Source organism: Xenopus tropicalis, chromosome 3, assembly GCF_000004195.4.
Source record: "Xenopus tropicalis strain Nigerian chromosome 3, UCB_Xtro_10.0, whole genome shotgun sequence".
Lineage (NCBI taxonomy): Eukaryota > Metazoa > Chordata > Amphibia > Anura > Pipidae > Xenopus > Xenopus tropicalis.
The window spans coordinates 137,542,100-137,569,180 of NC_030679.2; the positions used below are offsets into that span (position 1 = coordinate 137,542,100).

The following is a 27,081-nucleotide window of genomic DNA, read 5'->3' on the forward strand; positions in this document are numbered from 1 at the left end:
TTGCTCCATATAACCCCTCCCTATAACTCCTCCTATTGCTCCATATAACCCCTCTCTATAACTCCTCCTATTGCTCCATATAACCCCTCCCTATAACTCTTCCTATTGCTCCATATAACCCCTCCCTATAACTCCTCCTATTGCTCCATATAACCCCTCCATACAACTCCTCCTATTGCTCCATATAACCCCTCTGTATTACTCCTCCCATAGGTCCATAGACCCTCAGCTATAACCCTCCTACAGTTCCCCTTCCTTCAGCCCCAGGCATCTCTATTTCCAGAGCACAATTACAAGCTGCCATTCCCTGCAGCAGGGAAACAGTTGCGGAACCCCAGCAGGGCACTGACAAGAACAACACATTTTCTGCACATCAAACTTCCTTCCCCCTATTGTTTGGACAAAGTGTGTGATAAGTCGGAGGTTTCGCTTCCATGTGAGCCATTCTGTACATGAAATCCCATCTGTGCACATTATGGATATTCCCTGCCTCTGGATTTTTGCTGCCTTCTGCGTACTAAGCGTCTATCAAGTAAACAGTAAGTTTTAGCAAAATCCTATGGTTCTGTTTTTCATTAGTCGGAGAGTCTCTGCTCCAGGGAGAAAGCAAAAACAAAAGCCAATGATGTTGTTACTGCCCTGGATTTATCCGCATGTTCCGCTGAGCAGGCACTATGGCACTATGGCACTATGGCACTATGGCACAAGGGCACTATGGCACTATGGCACTATGGCACTAGGGCACTATGGCACTATGGCACTATGGCACTATGGCACTAGGGCACTAGGGCACAAAGGCACTATGGCACTATGGCACTAGGGCACTATGGCACTATGGCACTATGGCACTATGGCACTAGGGCACTAGGGCACAAAGGCACTATGGCACTATGGCACTAAGGCACTATGGCACTATGGCACTAGGGCACTATGGCACTATGGCACTAGGGCACAAAGGCACTATGGCACTATGGCACAAAGGCACTATGGCACTATGGCACTATGGCAGTATGGCACTATGGCACAAAGGCACTATGGCACTATGGCACTAAGGCACTATGGCACTAAGGCACTATGGCACTATGGCACTATGGCACTAGGGCACTATGGCACTATGGCACTATGGCACTAAGGCACTATGGCACTATGGCACTATGGCACAAAGGCACTATGGCACTATGGCACTATGGCACTAAGGCACTATGGCACTAAGGCACTATGACATATTATATATATATATATAATATGATATATAATCAAAGAATAAAACTGTGTGCGCTGTAGGAATAACGATAAACAGTCATTAGTGGTTCCACTATAGGGAATGTAAACTTCCCAACAAAATGCTGCTTACTGGGAATATTCTCAGCATCATATACTACACATTTTCACTGGTTTTAAATTTATTTATAAATATAATTATGCTATTGAAAGCAGTATTTCCCTTTCTGCACTGCTGGTTCCGTATCCTAAAGATAATGTAGCAGCTGTCAACTGCCTTCTGCAGAGAATTGAATGGGGAAAGATAGATACGGCCATTACGCTTTGAAAAACTAATATAGATATTGAAGAGTTGCTATTTGGGGGTTTATATCCCCTTTAACAGGAGAATATGTCTGCACCAGTGCATTGCGTAAGACATGCTGAATAGTTTGTTTTGGGTGAGTCCCAATAGGAAATGGAATCCATGGACTCAGGAGAAGGGTTTGTGAATATCCCCTGTAGCGTCAAATAGGACTGGAAGACAAACTTCTCTTTAAAGGAGAAAGAAAGGCAAAGGGTGGTGCCGTTAGCCTTTAGGAGAAAAGGTGCTTTTCAGAGTTTTTACTATGTACACTGCCCCCCACCCTAATGTGCCGGAATAGACCCTCTGAACATTGGCTTCTAGGGTCACTTCTATACTCTTGCCCCAAATCACTACCACCATCTTGGAAAATGGGACTCTCACTTAGTCATAAATGCTTCAAGGGTCACCATCATTAATAACTATTGGTCATGAGTCCGAAAGGGGGGGATCTAATGGAATCAGTGACTAAATGCAGAGCAACCATGTGACCTGTACATCTTCATCCATGGGAAAAAGAAAAGACAATAGCGGGGTGCATATGTGCAAGACTTGGTGCATGGAGTATGTGTAGGTACGGGGCTCTGGGAATGTTCCATCCCAAGTGAGAAGTGGGTAGGGAGGTAGGACATGGGTTACGGATGGGAGCCTAGTCTTAGAAAGCTTGATAGGAATTTGATCATTTCTTGTCCTTTATGGCCAACACTTATTCTGGTAGAGGCAACGTGTTCTGTAGGCTCCTTATCCGTCTTATATTAGTTCTAATTTGGGTTTAAAAGAGACAAAGTATATCAAGTTCAGCCCTTCCAAATGAACCCCCAGTGTGTATATGTGTATATATATATATACAGTTCCAACAGAGGTAGCACTCCACCTAAAAGGGGTCACTGCCTGGGTGCTAATGCAAAATAACAAAATACAGTTGCAAAAAAGGCTAGCACTCACAGGACTTCAGTAAATCATGGTCAAAAATAAACAAAAGAGGATCCTCTTTTGTTTATATTTGACCATGATTTACTGTAAAACGTTTATTTTTGGATGATTCAGTTTTAAAAAAAAGTCCTGTGAGTGCTGGCCTCTATCGCAGTTATTTATATATATATATATATATACACAGTGGCTTGCAAAAGTATTCGGCCCCCTTGAACTTTTCCACATTTTGTCACATTACAGCCACAAACATGAATCAATTTTATTGGAATTCCACGTGAAAGACCAATACAAAGTGGTGTACACGTGAGAAGTGGAAGGAAAATCATACATGATTCCAAACATTCTTTACAAATAAATAACTGCAAAGTGGGGTGTGCGTAATTATTCAGCCCCCTTTGGTCTGAGTGCAGTCAGTTGCCCATAGACATTGCCTGATGAGTGCTAATGACTAAATAGAGTGCCCCTGTGTGTAATCTAATGTCAGTACAAATACAGCTGCTCTGTGACGGCCTCAGAGGTTGTCTAAGAGAATATTGGGAGCAACAACACCATGAAGTCCAAAGAACCCACCAGACAGGTCAGGGATAAAGTTATTGAGAAATTTAAAGCAGGCTTAGGCTACAAAAAGATTTCCAAAGCCTTGAACATCCCACGGAGCACTGTTCCACCGATCATTCAGAAATGGAAGGAGTATGGCACAACTGTAAACCTACCAAGACAAGGCCGTCCCCCTAAACTCACCGGCCGAACAAGGAGAGCGCTGATCAGAAATGCAGCCAAGAGGCCCATGGTGACTCTGGGGGAGCTGCAGAGATCTACAGCTCAGGTGGGGGAATCTGTCCGACAACTATTAGTCGTGCACTGCACAAAGTTGGCCTTTATGGAAGAGTGGCAGGAAGAAAGCCATTGTTAACAGAAAACCATAAGCAGTCCCGTTTGCAGTTTGCGACAAGCCATGTGGGGGACACAGCAAACATGTGGAAGAAGGTGCTCTGCTCAGATGAGACCAAAATGGAACTTTTTGGCCAAAATGCAAAACGCTATGTGTGGCGGAAACTAACCCTGCACATCACTCTGAACCCACCATCCCCACTGTCACATATGCGGGGGCAGCATCATGCTCTGGGGGGGCTTCTCTTCAGCAGGGACAGGGAAGCTGCTCAGAGTTGATGGGAAGATGGATGGAGCCAAATACAGGGCAATCTTGGAAGAAAACCTCTTGGAGTCTGCAAAAGACTTGAGACTGGGGCGGAGGTTCACCTTCCAGCAGGACAACGACCCTAAACATAAAGCCAGGGCAACAATGGAATGGGTTAAACCCAAACATATCCATGTGTTAGAATGGCCCAGTCACAGCCCAGATCTAAATCCAATGGAGAATCTGTGGCAAGATCTGAAAACTGCTGTTCACAAACGCTGTCCATCTAATCTGACTGAGCTGGAGCTGTTTTGCAAAGAAGAATGGGCAAGGATTTCAGTCTGTAGATGTGCAAAGCGGGTAGAGACATACCCTAAAAGCCTGGCAGCTGTAATTGCAGCAAAAGGGGGTTCTACAAAGTATTGACTCAGGGGGCTGAATAATTACGCACACCCCACTTTGCAGTTATTTATTTGTAAACAATGTTTGGAATCATGTATGATTTTCCTTCCACTTCTCACGTGTACAACACTTTGTATTGGTCTTTCACGTGGAATTCCAATAAAATGGATTCATGTTTGTGGCTGTAATGTGACAAAATGTGGAAAAGTTCAAGGGGGCCGAATACTTTTGCAAGCCACTGTATATATCCTTGAGAAAGGTCCTTTTTGTGCAATGTGCTTATAATAAAAGCATGAAGTTTTAATAAGGGGGTGCTGGTCTGAAAACTTTTTTTTTAATACAGTATATTTATTTAATTAATATTTTATTTCATTTGACTGTACACCCTGCTGTGTTAATATTTTGCATTGGAGTGCAGACATTAAACAGACTTTAATATATATATATATACAGTCCAAGCAATAGGTAGCACACCACTTACAAACCAATAAATGCGCGGGTGCTAGTGCAAGAAAAAACGTTTTTAGTTCCAAACAGGAACTTTCATCAGGGAGAACCTGATGAAAGTTCCTGTTTGGAACTGAAACGTCGGACAAATAAAGAACCATGCTTCAGTTTGCTCTGTAAAACGTTTATTTTTGGATGATGCCGTTTTAAAAAAAAGTCCTGTGAGTGCTGGCCTCTATTGCAGTTATTTATTTATATATATACTGTATATAAGGCAAAGGGGAAGCTGTACTCACCACTAAATGTTAAACCATTAGGTGGGGGTGCAATGAGGCTGTGACCACAAAATTCATATATATATATATCTCAACAACAAGAGGGACTCTACCCTCCCCCTTAATGTTTAAAGGGGAGGGCATTTCTTGGTAGCTTAATGCACAGAATGTCTTAATGCAGGGTCAGACTGGGCCACCGGGACACCAGGAAAAAACCTGGTGGGCCCCGGCCCTAGTGGCCCCTGACGAGCCAGACCCGACCATTGCCAGCGCTCCCCCGGCCGACGGTGTCCCTCCCCTGACATGTTAAACTTACACACGCTCGGGGGAGGACATCGAGCAGGGCCCTGCTGGGGGGGGTGCTAGGGAGGCTCAGCCGGGGGTAATGGGGTGCGGGGGGATGCGGCTGGCGGGGGCACCTGCATGGCCCCTGGGGTGGCAGTCCTGGTGGGCCCTGCACCCCCCATTCCAACCCTGTCTTAATGTCCCATATGCATTAATAATGAGTGAGTGCATGGGGTCTCTTGTTGCTGTTATATATACACACACATACATATACTGGCCTATCTATACACTCACATATAGACTATGTATACCAGTTTCTATACTAAGCCCCTCTTATAGGCATTAACAGAATCTGCCATTACAACATTCCCCGGCAGGGCATTCCCCAACCCCACTGCCCTCACCGTGAGGAACCCCCTACCCAACATCCCCCGGCAGGGCATTCCCAACCCCCTCACTGCCCTCACCGTGAGGAACCCCCTACCCAACATCCCCCGGCAGGGCATTCCCAACCCCCTCACTGCCCTCACCGTGAGGAACCCCCTACCCAACACCCCCCGGCAGGGCATTCCCAACCCCCTCACTGCCCTCACCGTGAGGAACCCCCTACCCAACATCCCCCAGCAGGGCATTCCCAACCCCCTCACTGCCCTCACCGTGAGGAACCCCCTACCCAACATCCCCCGGCAGGGCATTCCCAACCCCCTCACTGCCCTCACCGTGAGGAACCCCCTACCCAACATCCCCCGGCAGGGCATTCCCCAACCCCCTCACTGCCCTCACGGCGAGGAACCCCCTACCCAACATCCCCCGGCAGGGCATTCCCCAACCCCCTCACTGCCCTCACCGTGAGGAACCCCCTACCCAACATCCCCCGGCAGGGCATTCCCCAACCCCCTCACTGCCCTCACCGTGAGGAACCCCCTACGCTGCTTCTATGGCACTGCCAGGGGGACATTGATACCGTTACACTTATTTTCAGCTGTATATTCTTCTATAACTCCTACTGTTCCTTCGTCCATCGCACACTGCTTCTAAACTAACCCTGTATGTTCCAATCTCCTTGTCAGCGAGACTCCCAGTCAGACACAGGGACTTTGTCTTGTGAGGCAGAAGCTGCCCGAGGGCTGTGGGGCCAAAGCTTCCAAGTGATGTTTGTATCTGCTCAAAGCATTGTGTTGTTTTACTCTGCCAAGGAAGGAACGCAACAGAAAATAACATACAAAAATAACAAATAAATCAATTATTTCCAGAAGCTCCAAGCCAGGAGTCAACAATGGGCCGCTGTACTTGTGGGTCTGTATACACACATAGATCTACCGTATATACTCGAGTATAAGCCAATCCGAATATAAGCCGAGGTACCTGATTTTACCTAAGAAAACTGGAAAAACTAATTGACTCGAGTATAAGCCCAGGGTGGGTAATGCAGCTGCTACTGCCAAGTTTCAATAATCAATTTGATTGGTATTAACAATGTGTCCAACTTTAAACTATGGTAATTAATAATAATTAACAGTATTCACCTGTATTAGCAATGCTGATCACATGATATGGATATACCTGATCAGTATTGCTAATACTGGTAAATACTGTACTCAGGTACTAATTATAGGTAATTCTTGATTGATGGAAGTGAAACACATAGGATATGTGTTTAACTTTAATCAATTATGATCAACTATAATTAGGATCTATATGTATCAACTATAATGGGAACCGTTATATATATATATATCTATTACTAGTACCTTGGAGAGACTGTCAGTGCTGTGCGTGTGTAGCATGTACCACAGATCACTTGGCTCCGTGCTTTGTCCCTACACAACCAGATTCTGCCTGATCTGTAAGTGTCACTGCATGGCCTGCTGCTTCCAGTACGGTTCTCCTCTTAAAGGGAAAGGGTACACATTGTGGGCTGGCGGCAGAGTGGCTGGGACCTGTCCAACCCAGTATGCAAGAACAAGCTCACTTTATCTAGCGCTGGGGGGGGATTGTTCCGCGTTCGTGCATCACACACGGGGGTGGTTCCGCATTCGCGCATGCGCACACGAGGGTTAGGGGCGACCAACGAGGGTGGCCTGGGGTGCCGGAAGGACAAATCCGGCGCTGGCGTTAAGATCCACAGGGCCTGCGCCCATGGGTGCTCTCAGACCAGCGCAGTAAACTGCCAGTAAAATAAAAAAAATTGGGACGTGAGTAGTGAAGCTAGCCGTTACACTTCTATTCTCACTTACTATTTCAGGTGTGAGCCGGCAGGGTCGCTTCAGAAGCAGATCATTTCCTGACTGACTGCTCATGCATCACTGTGCCCGGCCTGCCTGCAAAGCCAACTCCTCCTATAGGTCAGTTAGGTTTTACTAACTGCCTCACGGACCTATAGGGAACGGGAGAGTGTTCCGTTTACAAGCAGGTGTCAGGGTAGCCTGTCGGGTTGGCGGGGCAGCAGCAATCGCTAGCATGGGGATACAGATCAGGCTGTGACTCGAGTATAAGCCGAGGGAGACTTTTTCAGCACATTTTGCTGAAAAACGCGGCTTATACTCGAGTATATACGGTACTCATTTATACAGTTGTTTCTTTGCAGTTCTTACAACAGTTTTGGTTGCAATCCATCTGCTCATCCGGGCTCTGACTACACGTGCCTTAAATCAATACATAAACCTCTGCCCAGATCAACAAACAAACTTCTGTTTAAATGCAATTACCTTCTCTTTGTTCGCTCCTCAAGTTATATTAATACTAGCCAATCCTTATATAACAAATCTGGGGCTGAGAAAAAAGCCAATTATTATTATCCTTTGTTTATATAGCACCAACGTGTTGTTCAAATTATATAATAAAAGAACATGTCATTCTAAGTCATTTCCCAATATACACCCATTATAAATGTTATTGGCTTTCAAATGATTTGTAAATATAATTGCTATTGAAAGCGTATTTGGCTGTTATATATTTTTTTTTTCATTATTCAAAGATGTTTTTGGGTGGACATTCCCCCATTCCTGTACAGATTGCTATTCTAGAGCAGTTTGTGGTAGGTTTTTTATTTTAAATAACTCTCAGTTATTTCACATATAAACTCTTGTCTTGAATATAAACTGCATTCTGATTCTAAGGGGCACATTTACTAACCCACGAACGGGCCGAATGCGTCCGATTGCGTTTTTTTCGTAATGATCGGTATTTTGCGTTTTTTTCGGAAATTATCGCGACTTTTTCGTTACCGATACGATTTGCGCGAAAAAACGCGAGTTTTTCGTAGCCATTCCGAAAGTTGCGCAAAATCTGGCGATTTTTTCGTAGCGTTAAAACTTGCGCGAAAAGTCGCGCCTTTTAAGTTTTAACGCTACGAAAAAGGCGTGACTTTTCGCGCAAGTTTTAATGCTACGAAAAAATCAGCAGATTTTGCGCAACTTTCGGAATGCCTACGAAAAACTCATGTTTTTTCGCGCAAGTCGTATTGGTAACGAAAAAGTCGCGATAATTCCTGAAAAGTCGTAAAAGCGCCGAAAAAATCGCAAAAAATACGAAAAAGTAGCAAAATGTTCGTTTTCCAATCGGAATTTTTCCAATTCGGATTCGAATTTGTGTCTTAGTAAATCAGCCCCTAAGCGTCAGCGACTTTAATGACAGTCCGCCAGATAAAGAGATAAGTATATCCAATAAATCTGGCCTCAGACTGAATTTTCTTTCTGGTTGCTGGGGTCACAGCGTCTTACATTTAAAGGGGAACTCCACCCTTGCAAAATAAAAGAAAATGTAATTCAAATGCAATCCCTCAAAACGCTACAGAGCCCTTGGCTCTTCAACACACCGCTCCTGTTCAAGGTTGACATTGTGGGGTGGCCAGGTAGGAGTCCTTCGTAGCCCTAGTTCCACCCATAATTGGTGAGAATGGATCTGGGGTACAACTGGGAGGATCAGGGGCGGTGGCCTTATAGATGAATGACAGCAGCCCTGCTCACCTCACATGCTGCCAGTGAGACCCTGAGGAAGGGATCCAGCCATTGGCCACATTGCCGTAATCTTGTTGGCATTTATGAATAATTTATGGTGCTGGTTTTACTTTGGGATAAAATTAATACTTTCTGGAAAAAAGTTGGAGCCCCCTATAGATTCTCTCAGGTCCCTGTCTGTGTTTCAAATGAGGGGTGGGCGTGTCCTATAGCACCGTAGGAGGGGGACTTCGCGGCACCCTGAGGCCGCCCCCGCCCCCTCCACGAGTGCGCATGCGCAATCGCGCAGCGCCCTCTCCCCCCGAGTGCGCATGCGCGATCAATGCGCATGCGCAATCGCACATTTAAACTCCCATACGGAGCAGTGGGGAGAGGCCCCGACTGCTCCGTATGGGAGCAAAATTTAAAAATTCTGTTGTGGCGGGGCGGCATGCCGCCCCTAAACTTGTGCCGCCCTAGGCCCGGGCCTTTGTGGCCTTTCCACAAATCTGGGCCTGACAGCCAATCACACACCCTGCAGTCACACAAGCAAAGGCAGCCTTCAGTTCCCTATCAGGTCAGCCTAGCTGCTGATTGGTTCCGGTCCTACCATGCAATATGCTGAGTGCCGCCAGCCCCCCTGCACAGCCTGGGAAAGGAGGCAGCAGGTAGTAGAATTCTTTCTCTGGCTGCACTAGAATTCACATGTAGCTTTAGCATTAAAGTCTATGGGGACTTTATGATATAAGAGTGAGAAGTCTTTGCAAAGCTGCCCATAAGTGTAAATGTGTTGGCTGAGTGAGTAAGAAAACAAGTTGGGGATAAGCCAAATGAGTTACGCTCAACCTTGTCCTATTACTGCTGCCCCAAAGTCTTCCCATCATACATCTGTGCCGGGCAGAGATTATGGGCATGTCAGTAATATTATTATTATTAACATTTATTTATAAAGCGCCAACATATCCCGCAGCGCTGTACAATAAGTGGGTTCCATACATTGGATATACAGAGTAACATATAAAGCAATCAGTAACCGAAACAAGAGGTGAAGAGAGCCCTGCCCAAAAGAGCTTCCAATCTACAATATAATACAGGGTATATGTTCTCCGAGATACCAAATGGAACATGATGGATACATGCCTCCGAGAGGGTTTGAATCCAGCACATTCTTCTGTTCTTATTACTTCGAAGGGCTCTATAGAAACCCAAGTTTATTGAAGAGTTCTTTGCGACCCAAAGCTTGTTGTGGTGGGACTACTGATAAATCTAGAGCCACAAAACACAGCAAAAACACTGAAAATGTTGTTTTGTTAGCAACCAATAGAAGACTTGCCAATGGAGAACATAATAAAATATGTATATATAATGTACAATTTGGTCTTTTCCCTATGGGACTAAACTGTAAATTATATCCTTATAAACGGGGCTTAGCGATGTCATCAGTTATAATCGGAGCTTAGTGATGTCATTTTTGTCACATGACTCGCTAAAACTTACAGTATATATTATAATAAAGAACCCCCTGTTGTAAAATATAAGGATATTAGAAGTCACCTCGGAGTTCCATGACCTGTATAAAAACACTCGGCCTTTGGCCTTATACCTTAATATGGTCACTGGACTCCTCGGTGACTTATAATATCCCTATATGTTACAATAGGGGGTACTTTATTCACTATATATTATAAGGAACTCCTCGGTGACTTATAATATCCCTATATGTTACAATAGGGGGTACTTTATTCACTATATATTATAAGGAACTCCTCGGTGACTTATAATATCCCTATATGTTACAATAGGTGGTACATTATACACTATATAACAGTCAGGCTTCTGGGGAGGCAATACCTTAATCTTAATGAAATCCGTTCAAATTTGTTCTGTACAATAATAGAGGATGTAACGGCCTACACATTGTCTGCAGCAAGTACCTGCTCCCTTGGAACTTTCCGAAACATTCTTGAACTGATTTGTTATTGCTCTCGGCGGTTAGTATCTTGTTTTCTTTGGGCAAGCCTCACAGGATGTGTTGTAGAACAATAATGAGAACAAATGTTATATGGTGATAAGCAGAACAGCGTTGTATTACTAACAAGCTGATGTGGGACGGGGCTCAGCCCACAGGTTATATGTTATATAATGTGTTGCAATACGTTATTTATTTTAGATCCATAGAACCCATGGCTCATAGTGGTGGTGGAGCCTCTGTCTCTGTGTTCCCCATGAATGAGATGGTTAAACTACGATCTAGCGGTGGGAAACCTGTATTCGTCTGCCTTTTCTACAGTAGTTACGCAGCTCCCATGTCCCAATGTGTAAAGGAAATAACAGCTGATAACATTATGTATGAGGGTTTTGTCTGCTAAAAAAACAAAAAACATTTAAACATGAAATAAACCCAATAGGGCTGTTCTGCCCCCTATAAGGGGTAATTATATCTTAGTTGGGATCAAGTACAGGTACTGTTTTATTATTACAGAGAAAAGGGAATCATTTAACCATTAAATAAACCCAATAGGGCTGTTCTGCCCCCAATAAGGGGTAATTATATCTTAGTTGGGATCAAGTACAGGTACTGTTTTATTATTACAGAGAAAAGGGAATCATTTAACCATTAAATAAACCCAATAGGGCTGTTCTGCCCCCAATAAGGGGTAATTATATCTTAGTTGGGATCAAGTACAGGTACTGTTTTATTATTACAGAGAAAAGGGAATCATTTAACCATTAAATAAACCCAATAGGGCTGTTCTGCCCCCAATAAGGGGTAATTATATCTTAGTTGGGATCAAGTACAGGTACTGTTTTATTATTAGAGAGAAAAGGGAATCATTTAACCATGAAATAAACCCAATAGGGCTGTTCTGCCCCCAATAAGGGGTAATTATATCTTAGTTGGGATCAAGTACAGGTACTTTTTTATTATTACAGAGAAAAGGGAATCATTTAACCATTAAATAAACCCAATAGGGCTGTTCTGCCCCCAATAAGGGGTAATTATATCTTAGTTGGGATCAAGTACAGGTACTGTTTTATTATTACAGAGAAAAGGGAATCATTTAACCATGAAATAAACCCAATAGGATTGTTCTGCCCCAATAAGGGGTAATTATATCTTAGTTGGGATCAAGTACAGGTACTGTTTTATTATTACAGAGAAAAGGGAATCATTTAACCATGAAATAAACCCAATAGGATTGTTCTGCCCCAATAAGGGGTAATTATATCTTAGTTGGGATCAAGTACAGGTACTGTTTTATTATTACAGAGAAAAGGGAATCATTTAACCATTAAATAAACCCAATAGGGCTGTTCTGCCCCAATAAGGGGTAATTATATCTTAGTTGGGACCAAGTACAGGTACTGAGAAAAAGGGAATTATTTAACCATTAAATAATCCATAAGAATCTCATTTTCTGCCTCTTTAGCTGTTTCTGCCCCTGCGCAGCTCTTCATTTTATTTCTTACTGAACTTCTGATGCCCTCAGTGTGCAGGAAAACATTCACTTGGGGAGATGTAATAAAAGCTGTAGACGGAAACATTTTTTTTTACATAAATAAGAACAATAAAAATCAGATTTCGCAATGTAATATTCTTCATGTGACATTTAAGACACTGTTATTTTTATTGTACTTAGTGCATTTCGAAGGCCTCCTTAGGGCTGGCGTCAGGGTCGGACTGGGGGATTCAGGGCCCACCGCATTTCGCCATTGGCATCTCCAAATGTCTCACACGGCATCTCTAAATACTTTCCAGGTTTGCAAAATATAGGTTTAGGGGTGATTTATCAACATTCGAGTTTGATTTTTAGTTTTTTAGCACTAAAACTTGCACAATAAGTGAATTATTTGCTATGTAAACAGTATCATTTAGAAATAAAAAGGATAATAAAGGTGTGGTAAAATGTAGTCAAGGAGATCTTATTGGTAGAGGAAATACGTCCCCCTTTCCCTGCTGTATATCCATCCCCTAACCAAACAGAGCAGGTAGCTCCCTCGCTGACACTCTAATCTGGGCTCTGCTTAGTGCTCCTATCAGCTCATAATAAAAGAACAAAATAGCAGAGATAACAGAGATGTGCAGGAACCATAGGGAGTCAGTGTACCAAGCAATATGGTGCCAATAAAGTAGTTAGGGGGGATGGTGATCAATTCATCTTAATAGGATAAATATATAAATAAACGGTGATGAACAAAGAATAACCCAGACAATGTTATTTCTGTGGAATTGGCTGACGGAGGAGAATTTACTTTCTAATGAATTTAAGCAGTTAAACATTCCCTCTGTGAAGTCCATAACATTTATACATAAACTGGAGAAACATCAAAGAAAAGAAACATTATATATATCACTGCAGTCTGCGGCTGTTTAACATTGCACAACTTGCTCCATAACAGACTCTCTGCCCCTCACTGTGCTATCCCCTCCTGTCCCCTTCATGCACTGCATCTGTATGGGGCAAATCTGATTACCGTATTTATAATGGGGGGTAATAATAAGGCATGCACCAAATCCAAAATACAGGATTCGCTTTGGGATTCCATCAATATTCCGCCTCTTTCAGTAGGAACCGAATTGGGGGTTTGATTCAGGGTTTGCACTATGAAACTGCTGGGGGGGGAGTAGGTAGAGAGAAGAGTAGAGGGAACACCAACACCCTGTCTAATGAGATATGTTAATAAAAAGAGTTTATCTTCCTAAGGGTTTATGGGCTCTGTAATATTCTAGATGTGATATTGCCCTATATTTACCCCCAACAGTCCCCGACAAACAGAAGCGTGCCGTATTCTCTAAGCATCAATACCCCAAGGATGGCAGTTACTGCACTTTAGGTTCATGTCAGTGCCCTGTTTAGACTGTGCCTTCGCCGCTTGTACAAGATGTTTACAGAAAGGGGCTTTTTTATGAGCAAGTTCAGCCCTAACACTAATATTGTTCTTGGAAGACAGAGCTGGAAATTCCTTCTACTAAAAAGGACCTTGATTCAGCAATAGTCAGTACAAACTCACCCAGTCACAGGGAAAGCAATATAAACTGATAGGTTTCTGGGTAATGGTGTCAATGATTTGACTGGGGGCCACTCTCACAAGGCAATATTTAATTGGCTGTCGGGTTTTAGGGAAAGTCATGTAAATCAGTATGGGGGGGGGCTATAGGGATGTACTTGCAAGGTCATTGCTTTTTATTGACTCCAACTGTATGACTTTGCTTCTTTGATTTAAAAATATTGTGTCTTCAGAAGACAAGAAGAAAGGTCTAAAAGAACTCCAGGGTCCTTTTACAAATATGTTCTTACAATGGGCTCTTTTATAGAACTGCATTTTATTATAAGGGATAATGTACCCCCTACTGTAAATGATAAGGATATTAGCAGTCACTAAAGGGGTTCTGTGCCCATATAAAGGCACAAGGCTGCAGGCTGAGTTATACAGGGAACTGTGAGTATCACTCATGTATTATAAGGGATAATGTACCCCCTACTGTAAATGATAAGGATATTAGCAGTCACTGAGGGGTTCTGTGCCCATATAAAGGCACAAGGCTGCAGGCTGAGTTATACAGGGAACTCTGAGTATCACTCATGTATTATAAGGAATAATGTACCCCCTACTGTAAATGATAAGGATATTAGCAGTCACTGAGGGGTTCTGTGCCCATATAAAGGCACAAGGCTGCAGGCTGAGTTATACAGGGAACTCTGAGTATCACTCATGTATTATAAGGGATAATGTACCCCCTACTGTAAATGATAAGGATATTAGCAGTCACTGAGGGGTTCTGTGCCCATATAAAGGCACAAGGCTGCAGGCTGAGTTATACAGGGAACTCTGAGTATCACTCATGTATTATAAGGGATAATGTACCCCCTACTGTAAATGATAAGGATATTAGCAGTCACTGAGGGGTTCTGTGCCCATATAAAGGCACAAGGCTGCAGGCTGAGTTATACAGGGAACTCTGAGTATCACTCATGTATTATAAGGGATAATGTACCCCCTACTGTAAATGATAAGGATATTAGAAGTCACTGAGAGGTTCTGTGACCATACCACCTTTCCCCTGCATCCTTTCCCCCTCTACATGAAAAGAAGCATGGATGCACGAGGGGTTTGGTGTGAATTCCGCGGAATGACAAGCAGTGGGGAAAGGGAGTGCAGGCCATGGTTAGACAGGAGAGGTACTTGCCTGACCCCCCCAGCGTTGGGCCCCAGGCAGGTCGCTCTTCTACATACCCCTAGTCCCAGCCCTGACTCCAGGACTCTCTTACTCCTAGGCACCTTGTAACAGGGGCAAATGAGTAAACCCATATATTTACCCATAGCTTTAATTGTCAGTAAGTTACAGGCAATCGGCAAGCAGTGCCCATACAAATCCCCTGCAGCCTTTTCTCAGGCCTAATTCTCACCCGGCACAATGTGTTACTGTCCCTGAAATCAACATCACAAGAGCCAAGGAGCTTCCTATTCCTCTCCCACACGTAGCGTTTACTCCACACCAGCAGTAACAGGAAAGCAGCACAATGCAAGCACACAGTGGCCTCAACTTAAACACAATATTTTCCATTCTCCCCCCCACATAAATAGAAGGAATGCTTGTTTGTAATCACTCAGTTCCGCTCCTTATACCCTGTACATTGTATCTTGCACACAATCAGATAAGTCTGAACCAGAACCAATTGGTGCCCAGGCCCGGACTGGGAGTCAAATTAGGCCCTGACATTCCAAGTACCCAGAGACTCAAACAGCCCCCCATAGGCCCAATAAATAGTGACTGGGCTTATATTCGGATGGGCTTATACTCGAGTATATACGGTATATCTTAGTTGGGATCAAATACAAAGCACTGTTTTATTTTGAAAGAAAAAAAGGAAATCAATTTTAAAAATCTGAATTATTTGATTAAAATTGAGTCTATGTCTAAACAAATCTTTGTAGGTCAGTAACAATACAAGGAGGTAGATAATTTCAAATTCAAATATGTCAACTATGTTTTACAACTTAAATAAAGATATCACTTTAAATATGAAAAAACGCATGCTATTTGATGCCGGATGTCAGAACCAGGCGAAACAGACTTTGGCAAAAAGGGGGCAAAAGAGAAATAGACATTGTTGTTTCTATTTTTTATCCCAGCATCCCTTCTGGCTCCAGTCTTAAAATTGGAGGAAAAGATATTAGATGGTGAAAGCACGGAGATCACCTGCTCGCTGCCCACCAATGAAACGCTGGATGTGGTGCTACAGATTGTTGCAAAAGTGAATTTCTCAGAGTGTAGAAACGACAAGGGACCCCCTCCAGTAACAACATGCCAGTTGGATGCCACAAGTCAAATGCACGGCACGGAGGTTACATGTGAGGCTCATTTTGTAGCCAAGAGTAAGACGGAAATAATCTACGTCCATAGTGAGTATTGTATAATATTATCTCCCCCCTGTAACTGCAAATGTACCACATACCAAGAAAAACATTTTGTCATTATAATTACTCTATATAATTCTTTCTATTGTTCCATAAAACCCTTCCCTATAACTCCTCCTATTGCTCCATATAACCTCTCCCTATAACTCCTCCTATTGCTCCATATACCCCTCCCTATAACCCCTCCTATTGCTCCATATAACTCCTCATATTGCTCCATTTAACCCCTCCCTATAACTCCTCCTATTGCTCCATATAACTCCTCCTATTGCTCCATATAACCCCTCCCTATAACTCCTCCTATTGCTCCATATAACCCCTCCCTATAACCCCTCCTATTGCTCCATATAACCCCTCCCTATAACTCCTACTATTGCTCCCTATAACCCCTCCCTATAACTCCTCCTATTGCTCCATATGACCCCTCCCTATAACTCCTCCTATTGCTCCATATAACCCCTCCCTATAACCCCTCCTATTGCTCCATATAACCCCTCCCTATAACCCCTCCTATTGCTCCATATAACTCCTCATATTGCTCCATTTAACCCCTCCCTATAACTCCTCCTATTGCTCCATATAACCCCTCCCTATAACTCCTTCTATTGCTCCCTATAACCCCTCCCTCTTACTCCTCCTATTGCTCCATATAACCCCTCCCTATAACTCCTCCTATTGCTCCATATAACCCCTCCTATTGCTCCATATAACCCCTCCCTATAACTCCTACTATTGCTCCATATAACCCCTCCCTATAACTCCTCCTATTGCTCCATATAACCCCTCCCTATAACTCCTCCTATTTCTCCATATAACCCCTCCCTATAACCCCTCCTATTGCTCCATATAACCCCTCCCTATAACTCCTCCTATTTCTCCATATAACCCCTCCCTATAACCCCTCCTATTGCTCCATATAACCCCTCCCTATAACTCCTACTATTGCTCCATATAACCCCTTCCTATAACTCCTCCTATTGCTCCATATAACTCCTCCCTATAACCCCTCCTATTGCTCCATATAACCCCTCCCTATAACTCCTACTATTGCTCCATATAACCCCTTCCTATAACTCCTCCTATTGCTCCATATAACCCTCCCTATAACTCCTCCTATTGCTCCATATAACCCCTCCCTATAACTCCTCCTATTGCTCCATATAACCCCTCCCTATAACTCCTCCTATTGCTCCATATAACCTCTCCCTATAACTCCTCCTATTGCTCCATATAACCCCTCCCTATAACCCCTCCTATTGCTCCATATAACTCCTCATATTGCTCCATTTAACCCCTCCCTATAACTCCTCCTATTGCTCCATATAACTCCTCCTATTGCTCCATATAACCCCTCCCTATAACTCCTCCTATTGCTCCATATAACCCCTCCCTATAACCCCTCCTATTGCTCCATATAACCCCTCCCTATAACTCCTACTATTGCTCCCTATAACCCCTCCCTATAACTCCTCCTATTGCTCCATATGACCCCTCCCTATAACTCCTCCTATTGCTCCATATAACCCCTCCCTATAACCCCTCCTATTGCTCCATATAACCCCTCCCTATAACCCCTCCTATTGCTCCATATAACTCCTCATATTGCTCCATTTAACCCCTCCCTATAACTCCTCCTATTGCTCCATATAACTCCTCCTATTGCTCCATATAACCCCTCCCTATAACTCCTCCTATTGCTCCCTATAACCCCTCCCTATAACTCCTCCTATTGCTCCATATAACCCCTCCCTATAACTCCTCCTATTGCTCCATATAACCCCTCCTATTGCTCCATATAACCCCTCCCTATAACTCCTACTATTGCTCCATATAACCCCTCCCTATAACTCCTCCTATTGCTCCATATAACCCCTCCCTATAACTCCTCCTATTGCTACATATAACCCCTCCCTATAACCCCTCCTATTGCTCCATATAACCCCTCCCTATAACTCCTACTATTGCTCCATATAACCCCTCCCTATAACTCCTCCTATTGCTCCATATAACCCCTCCCTATAACTCCTCCTATTGCTCCATATAACCCCTCCCTATAACTCCTCCTATTGCTCCATATAACCCCTTCCTATAACTCCTCCTATTGCTCCATATAACCCCTCCCTATAACTCCTCCTATTGTTCTATAAAACCCTCCCTGTAACTCCTCCTATTGCTCCATATAACCCCTTCCTATAACTCCTCCTATTGCTCCATATAACCCTCCCTATAACTCCTCCTATTGCTCCATATAACCCCTCCCTATAACTCCTCCCATTGCTCCATATAACCCCTCCCTATAACTCCTCCTATTGCTCCATATAACCCCTTCCTATAACTCCTCCTATTGCTCCATATAACCCTCTGTCTGTGCTTGTTTCTTCGCTCTATATAATGGACGCTTTAATTTTTCATTTCCAGCTGACCCCAAGTTCACAGACTGCCCAGAGAAGGTTACCTGGGTGGAGGGACACGAGGAGACTTTAAAGTGCAAAGCTGAGGGATACACACCCCCTGTAGTACATTGCTATTTCAACAAAATAAAGGTGAAAGAAGGAGAGAAATTCAATGTATCCAGGAGCATGGCCGGCAGGCAGGAATGCAAGGCAGTTAATAGTTTTGATATGACATCAACGAAAGTGACAGTGACAGTGGAATGTAAGTATGTGGGGGCTCAGGGCATGTGGGTGGGGCATTAGGGCACATGGGTGGGGCCTCTGGGCACATGGGTGGGGCCTTATTGCTTGTTCATTCCTGGAAGCCATAACTGGTGCTTCCGCTTTAGTATCTGACATTGGCAGGCAGAACTACTAGCTATAGAATATAGTCACATTTCATTTCATATAACTCTCTAGTTTGTTACCAGATACCATTGTGATTGGATGTCTGTGACTGTACTACCATCAAGAGTTTAAATACCGGGGAATTCCCTACCAGTCATTTGAACTGAAGAAGCCGCTCGGATGAGTGGTGAAACGTTTTCAAGAAAAACTCCAAGTTTCAAAGTCCAGTTGTTTTAGACTTAATTCTACTAGATACTGTATATCATGGCCTGGATGAATGAGAATCTTCATTGACGTTACCAGATAATTAATTAGCTGGTTTCTTATAACACAGAGGGGTAGTTTACAGCACCCAGTCGGGGCAATTTATTATTTCAACTGCAGTGGGCCAATAAGAGCTAACTGCTGTGTGGTCGCTATGATACACACTGGTTGCTATGGGTGGATTATATTTGCACATTTAATCTGGATTATTATTTGCCCAACAATAGTTGCTAGCATTAGCTGATTTAAGACATTATTTGTTTAGTGTGAGGGCACTGGAAACACCATTTAGTGCTATTGATTATATATGGCTCCATGTGATGAAGTTTATATTAAATGTTTCTTTTTTTGCAGTGGTTCCCTTTGACAACCAAGTCAGACTGTGCAACCTGTGGTCCTTTAGATGTTCTTGAAGTTCAGGTCTATTGCAGGGAGTTGCACTTCAACAAGAAATGAATGGCCTACTTCTATACCTTCTATCTCACACTCTTTACACCTAAATCCGCTGCTGGATTGGGCCCAACTATTTCCACTTGCCACAGCACTGCATGGGGTTCTTTGTTGGCAGAATCCTGCTGCGAGTAGGTTGCCTAGGCTGCGAGTGTTATAGCTGAGTAGCACATTCGGCCGTACAGGGAGGCACAATGCCTCAAGCTATTCAAGGATCTCAAGGGAAGGCTGGGTACCAGTAGGATGCCATAAAAGCATCCATATTGGTTCTTCAAAGGTGATCATTACAATCCCTATTAGGACCTTTAGTGCCCATTATGGGTTGCACTGTTCTTATTGAGCCTTCTTAAGGGGGTCGTACACGTTGTGATCTGCTCGTTTGGCAAGGTTGTCAAAAGAGCAGATTTCTCCTGATATGTCCACCTTAGGTGGGTGACACTGGGCTAATTCAATCGTTTGGCCCTAGGGCCAAACAATTGAGTCAAAATGACAGGTATGGACGTAGTTGGACTGAGGACCAGATCAACAAGCCGATGAGACCCCCAATCCAACAGAAAGTCAAACCTGCCCAATCAAGACATGCCAATTTAAGGTCAGGTAGGCCTGTCATGGCCACCTTTATGGCCACCTTTATGGACTTCTGATATGCATCTTAGGATAAAGCAGGAATCCTTTACACATGGGGCCCAATGATGCATGGGCTGTGTGAAGGTCTCCATACCCCCTCTTATAATGAGAGTTTCCTTCTTCGATACAAAATAGTAATTAAATAAAGGCTTGTGAGCCAAATTCTGCACTGTGAAGCTTAATTGGGTCCCCTGAGAAAAAATGAGAAAACATTGGAAAGAACAGAGATTACAACGCATTTCCGTTCCAAATAGGATCTCAGGCCGTATGAAACCCATCAGGTCGGCTTCAGAAGTAAAAATAAGCCTTCCTTTAGCGATATATAACTCAGCAGAAGTCCAGGAACATGTGGCCTGTAATTATTACTAATACAATTTCCAGGAGGGGGTTTCAGCCCTAGTAATATATACAGTTAATGGCGCTCATGTTTAGTGTTCCACTCGCACGATTCTGATTTATAGAGAGGACGGCAGCCGGCTTATATCATATAGACTTCTGGGAGAGGTGGTGGGAGAACGTCAGCAACCAAAGTGGCAGTTTCCGTAGGCAGCCGCATCCCATTCCCTTCAACACGAAACACTTTGTCTATGGAAGTTGCCTTTGGTTTTGCCCAGGAAATGTCAATATCACGAAAATATAACTGACATATCTGAATTAATATATTTGGTATTTATATACTCTACACATATATCTATGCATAGACGCTGCATGAAATGAGTCGGGGTGCTCCCTTGGCTTTATAAAGAGAAGACTTATTAATGAAGCACCTTTGTGACATGGGTTTTGTTATTCTAAGCTCTATAAAATATTCATCATTAATCAGTACAAAGTACGCTGGAGGGGATTCCTGCTGTTGGATACACAGGAGCAACTGCAATGTATACAGGAGCAAAGCAGGTCTAGTAACCTATAGAAACCAATAGATGGCTGCTTTCGAACGACAGACCAAGTGGATGCAGGTTGCAGTGGCAGATGTGGGCAGCAACAGGGCCTTGTCCTACCTTCTGCCCCTGTGTTTATCCGGCACAAGGCGCAGAGCCCAGCCACACTCCATGTATGAGCATTAGGGGTACTGCTCTTGTGCCCCTTAGGGCTCAAATGTTGATCTAGAGCAGGGGTGTCAAACTCAATCACATAAGGGGGCCGAAATCTAAAACACAGGCTAAGTCGCGGGGCAAATTTTTTTAATATACTTAGTAAGATACTAAGGGGTATATTTATCACAATGTGTAAAAAGTGGAGTAAGACATTACCGGTGATGTTGCTCATAGCAGCCAAAAGATGCTTTGCTACTGTTGAAATCTGAATACTGATTGGATGCCTTGGGCAACATTACTGGTAATGCTTCACTCCACTTTTTACACAGCATGATAAATATACCCCTTAGTCTTAGTTACTATGTGAGGGAAATGGAATTGATCAGGTTGGATGGTCAGACTCACTCACCAAGGGCCACATAAAACAGCCAGGGGGGCTGGATTTGGCCCCCAGGCCTTGTGTTTGACATATATGATCTAGAGACTGGTCCAGATACCCTTATGCCCCCATATGTAATAAAAGGCACTTGTGTTTGCCCAGGCACAGTAACTAATAGCCAGTGCCAGACTGGGGTGCCTGGGGCCCAACGGGGGATGCCGCCTGGGGGTCCCCTCCTGCAGTTCCAGACAGGCAAAGGGGGGCAGTGCAGACTCACAGGTGGGGGGAGAGGGAGGAGCGGGCCAGCGGGGGCCACAGCTGGGGAGCAGGCTGAACTGGCTGGCATCCGCAGGGCCCACAAGGGCCGGGGCCCACCATGTTTTTTAACGGGCTCCCTTTGGTCAAGTCGGACCCTGCAAAGAGCAACCAAAAAATACTTGCTGCTAATTGCCAGCTTTAGGAGCAGAGCAGTAGCAAGCTCTGCACTTTTTATTGCATTCCCCCATTGGGGTCATAAAAGGCATTTTTTCACTACAGAGGGTAAATAAAAGTCCATTCCAGATGGAGATTTTCACTTACATGAGATTATCAATCAGATTTAAGGTTAAACTCCATTGATGTAAAAAAATATAGCCTATGTGATACCTTTTAGATTAAAAAAAGTGAGCTTTTGGGACATTATACTGGAGAAAATCAACCCATTTTGGGATTTGCAAGGCCAAATATTACAAAGGTCCTCTAAAAATATTACATTTGGCAGCGGCAGGTATGGGAAACGATCTCACAAACCCTTCCCAAACCGGCCATTGACCTGAGACTCGGATTCTGCATGGACTGCACCAAATATCCCATATTAGGGAGTTGGCTGTACTTGTTCTGCTTGTTCTGGATTAATTAGTCAGGGAGTTCCTGCAGTAGAAGTAAATGATAACAGTGGAATAAAACAGTTATCCAGGGGCCAAAACTGTCATTAAATTGCGCTGATTTCCTGCTGAGCAGCAACCTTTGGATACAGCCTCCATAAGGGCTCTGGCAGATGAGGAGCTTTGTCATACCAAGACCGTTTGCAATTAGTGATGAGCGAATCTGTTCTGTTTTGCTTCGCCGGAAAATTTGCGAATCTTTCAAAAGATCCACAAAATGGCGAAAAATTCGGCGAAAATGTCGAGCGGCAAAAAAAAATTGTCGCCCGCAGCTATTATTTTGTCGCCCGCGGCTCTTATTTTGTCACACGGCTATTCTTTTGTCGCCTGCAGCTATTATTTTGTCACCCGCGGCTATTATTTTATCGCCAGCGGCTATTATTTTGTCGCGCGGCTATTCTTTTGTCCCCCGCGGCTATTATTTCATCACACGGCTATTATTTCATCGCCAGCGGCTATTATTTCGTCGCATGACTATTATTTAGTCGCCAGCGGCTATTATTTCGTCGCATGACTATTATTTCATCGCCAGTGGCTATTATTTCGTCGCACGGCTATTCTTTTGTCGCCTGCAGCTATTATTTTGTCACCCGTGGCTATTATTTCATCGGCAGCGGCTATTATTTCATCACACGGCTATTCTTTTGTCACCTGCGGCTATTATTTCATCACACGGCTATTCTTTCGTCGCCCGTGCCTATTATTTTGTTGCACGGCTATTCTTTTGACGCCCGCAACTATTCTTTTTTGACGCCAGCGACAATTTTTGGACGTAGGGCGAATTTTTCCGCAGCGAATTTTTTCATCCGTTTCGCGAAACAATCCACCAATGGCGAAACTCGGAAATTCCCGGCGAATCCATGCCTGGCAAAACATTTCGCCCATCACTATTTGCAATTAATCTTTCTTTTTTATTTTCTATGGTTATTTAGCTTTTTTGTTCAGAAGCTCTCCAGTATGGTATTTCAGCAGCTACCTAGTTGCTAGTGTTTTATTTTCCCTAGCAACCAGGCAGTGGTTTGAATAAGAGACTGGAGAAAGTATTGTAGAGGGTCTAAATAGGAACATAAGAAATCAAAAGTAACACTCACTTTATTTTGTAAGATTTGAAAGGTTTCTAATTTTCAATGTTATATTATTATTTCCAGACAAACCTAAAATATTAAACCTGGGTGCCGTGCCCCTCCCCCCTGTGCCTGAAGGGGAAAACGTCACTCTTACCTGTGAGGCAGAGGGTATTCCCCCTCCCACTTACACATGGGAAGGTCCAAGTGCAGAAATCCAGACCTCTCCTGACAACCGAACCATCACAATCCCGGGGGTGAAGCAGGGAAACTACGGAACATACGTCTGCAGAGCTCAGAACAAACACGGGGAGGATACACAGACCCTGACTATCTACCAACCAGGTAAGTGCCCGTTGTCTCAGGTCAGAATATAAAATCAACAGATAATATAACAGCAAATGGCATTTTATTATGTGGGTGTTTGTTGGCCAAGAACAACCTTTTTTTTATTCCTAAATTAAATGCTTAATTCAATTTGTCTGGATTTGTAATTGCAGACAAGTGGCGGGTTTAAAGGGCCACATTATCTTTATTTTTTTCCCTTTTGTGTTTGTATAGTAAGAATAGTTATGGAGGATGCTGCTTTGCAGGCTGCTGCTATTACCCAGCAATGCCGTGAAGCAAAATGCGTCAGAAAATATGCCCAGCCCCTGTGGCCAAACCAATCCTTTCATTACACTGCCTTTATTGGGACCATTAGCTTTGGGTTCAAGCCAGCCATGATTCTTCCAGCTTTCAATTGAGGGCCAATGACCCTGGCAGCTAAAATGTATTGCTCTTTGTGAGCAATACTTACTTTTTTTAATCTTTATCTTCCTATTCAGACCCACTCCTATTCAGTGTCAAACTAGGACCCCAGGGGCCCACTAGAAAAATCTTAAATTATAATCCCACTCTCTAAACTATTTTTCCTCCTTTCCTCGCCCAACCTCTTTATTCTCCTAGTCTCTTTTATTAACATGCTAGCATCTATCCTTCCATCTATCTCTCCTCTTTGTTTCCATTCAGAATTAGGGAATGGCCATGAAACAGGCCAAATGGTCAGGAGCAGGAGGGCCCACTGACCCCTGGGCCCACCGGGAGTTTTCCTAGTATCCTGGTGGGCCGGTCCACATCCAGTCTCTTATTCAAAACTTTGCCTGGCTGCTAAGGAAAAACAAGACCCTAGCAACCAGATAGCTGCTGAAATTCCAAAGTGGAGAGCTACTGAATAAAAAGCTTAATCACTGAAAAATCACAAATAAGAAAAGAGGAAAGGCAATTGCAAACGGCCTCAAAACATCATTGTCTACATCCCCAACCAGTGGCTCGGGGGCAACATGTTGCTCCCCAACCCCTTGGATGTTGCTCTCAGTGCCCCCAAACCAGGGAGTTATTTTTGAATTCCTGACTTGGGGGCAAGTTTTGGTTGAATAAAAACAAGATTTCCTACCAAATAAATCCCCCTGTAAGCTGATAGGGTGCATAGAGGCCCCTAATAGCCAATCACAGCCCTTATTTGGCTCCTCCATGAACTTTTATGGTGCTTGTGTTGCTCTCCAAGTCTTCTTCTCCAAGTAAGAAAGGTTGGGGACCCCTGATCATACTAAAAGTCAGATTGGTGTCATTCCCTAAAGCAGATAATATATACAAACACTCTTCTTCTAGAGTTCTCATTGGTGTTACTGTAACAAACTTGCAGTTGAATGAATTTGAACCTATAGATGTTTGGGTGGAGGGTGGTGGAGTTGGTGGGCACGTGGCCAGGGCTAGGCTTCATGTCACTGTATGAGAAGCCACTAGAGGACCAGACGTTCTTCTGCCGCCAACATAGAGCAGTAGGAGATCCAAGGACTAATTGAAGTGTCTGTGCAAGTTTGCAGCACTCTCCACTCTGAGTGCTCTTCAGCACTCACATTAACAAAGGAACGTATGTTTTTCAGGAAACTGAACTTACAGTGGGTAAGAACTTATAGCACAGAGCTTGTTATTTCCATGGGAGAGTAGCGCCTGTAAATAAGACGACTTGTAATCCAGTTATCTGCAGGAAACTGATCTCAAAGTCATAGAACCAGCCTGAGAGCAAACAGACATGGTGCAATACGAAGGGACCCGAGAGACTAATATTGCAGAGGAAAGGGGAGTAAAGGAACTCGCAGGTCCCAAATCAAATCTTGGCACGGTATATATTCCTACATAGATCTAAGCCTTGCTGGATAGGAGTACAGGCGGGGCCTCAATTGGCACTGGTACAGTAGTATAAATGTATACAATACTACATGGTCAGTATGGCAGCATTTCCTTCCTGCTGCTAATTATTAAGGGGAGGGATGGAACCTTTACCCACAAATTAATCAAAAAATGTTTATTATGCTAGTTCTGCTACTCTTGTCTAGATCTGTTCTTTTGGCAACTTGAGGGTTTATAAATAAAAAGAAAAAGGTTATTACCTAACAAAACACTCCAGGAACATTTCCGGAGGCTGTCAGGGAATGGGTTATCAGTACAAATGGGGGAACTAGCAACACAAAAAGTATATATATATTATACATTACTTGTTATTATTATATATATAATAGTGTATTACTATTCATTACTATAGTATGACTATATAGAGCTGAGATACCTGGCAGGCTGTAAAGCAGCTGTGCCCTCAGTAGAACATTGGATATATGTACAGTATACGGATATATGTACAGTATATGGATATAAGTATATGGATACATGTACAGTATATGAATATAAGTATATGGATATATGTACAGTATATGAATATAAGTATATGGATATATGTACAGTATATGGATATAAGTATATGGATATATGTACAGTATATGAATATAAGTATATGGATATATGTACAGTATATGGATATAAGTATATGGATATATGTACAGTATATGAATATAAGTATATGGATATATGTACAGTATATGGATATAAGTATATGGATATATGTACAGTATATGAATATAAGTATATGGATATATGTACAGTATATGGATATAAGTATATGGATACATGTACAGTATATGGATACATCTTGTAGATTGTAAGCTCTTTTGGGCAGGGCCCTCTTCACCTCTTGTATCGGTTATTGGTTGCTTTATATGTTACTCTGTATGTCCAATGTATGTAACCCACTTATTGTACAGCGCTGCGGGGTATGTT

The 27,081-nt window shown here is 43.4% G+C and overlaps 1 protein-coding gene across 1 annotated transcript in view; it reads left to right on the top strand.

Annotated features, from left to right (window-relative positions):
• The first annotated feature begins 233 nt into the window (after positions 1–233).
• icam5 (intercellular adhesion molecule 5) overlaps positions 234–27,081 on the top strand; it is a 29,484-nt gene continuing 2,636 nt past the window's right edge. Inside the window, exons 1-4 of the mRNA XM_012953003.3 lie at positions 234–539; positions 16,120–16,389; positions 18,823–19,059; positions 24,013–24,273. Of these exons, the coding sequence (XP_012808457.1) occupies positions 476–539; positions 16,120–16,389; positions 18,823–19,059; positions 24,013–24,273 (832 nt within the window). The 5' untranslated portion in view covers positions 234–475. The remainder of the gene's footprint in view (positions 540–16,119; positions 16,390–18,822; positions 19,060–24,012; positions 24,274–27,081) is intronic.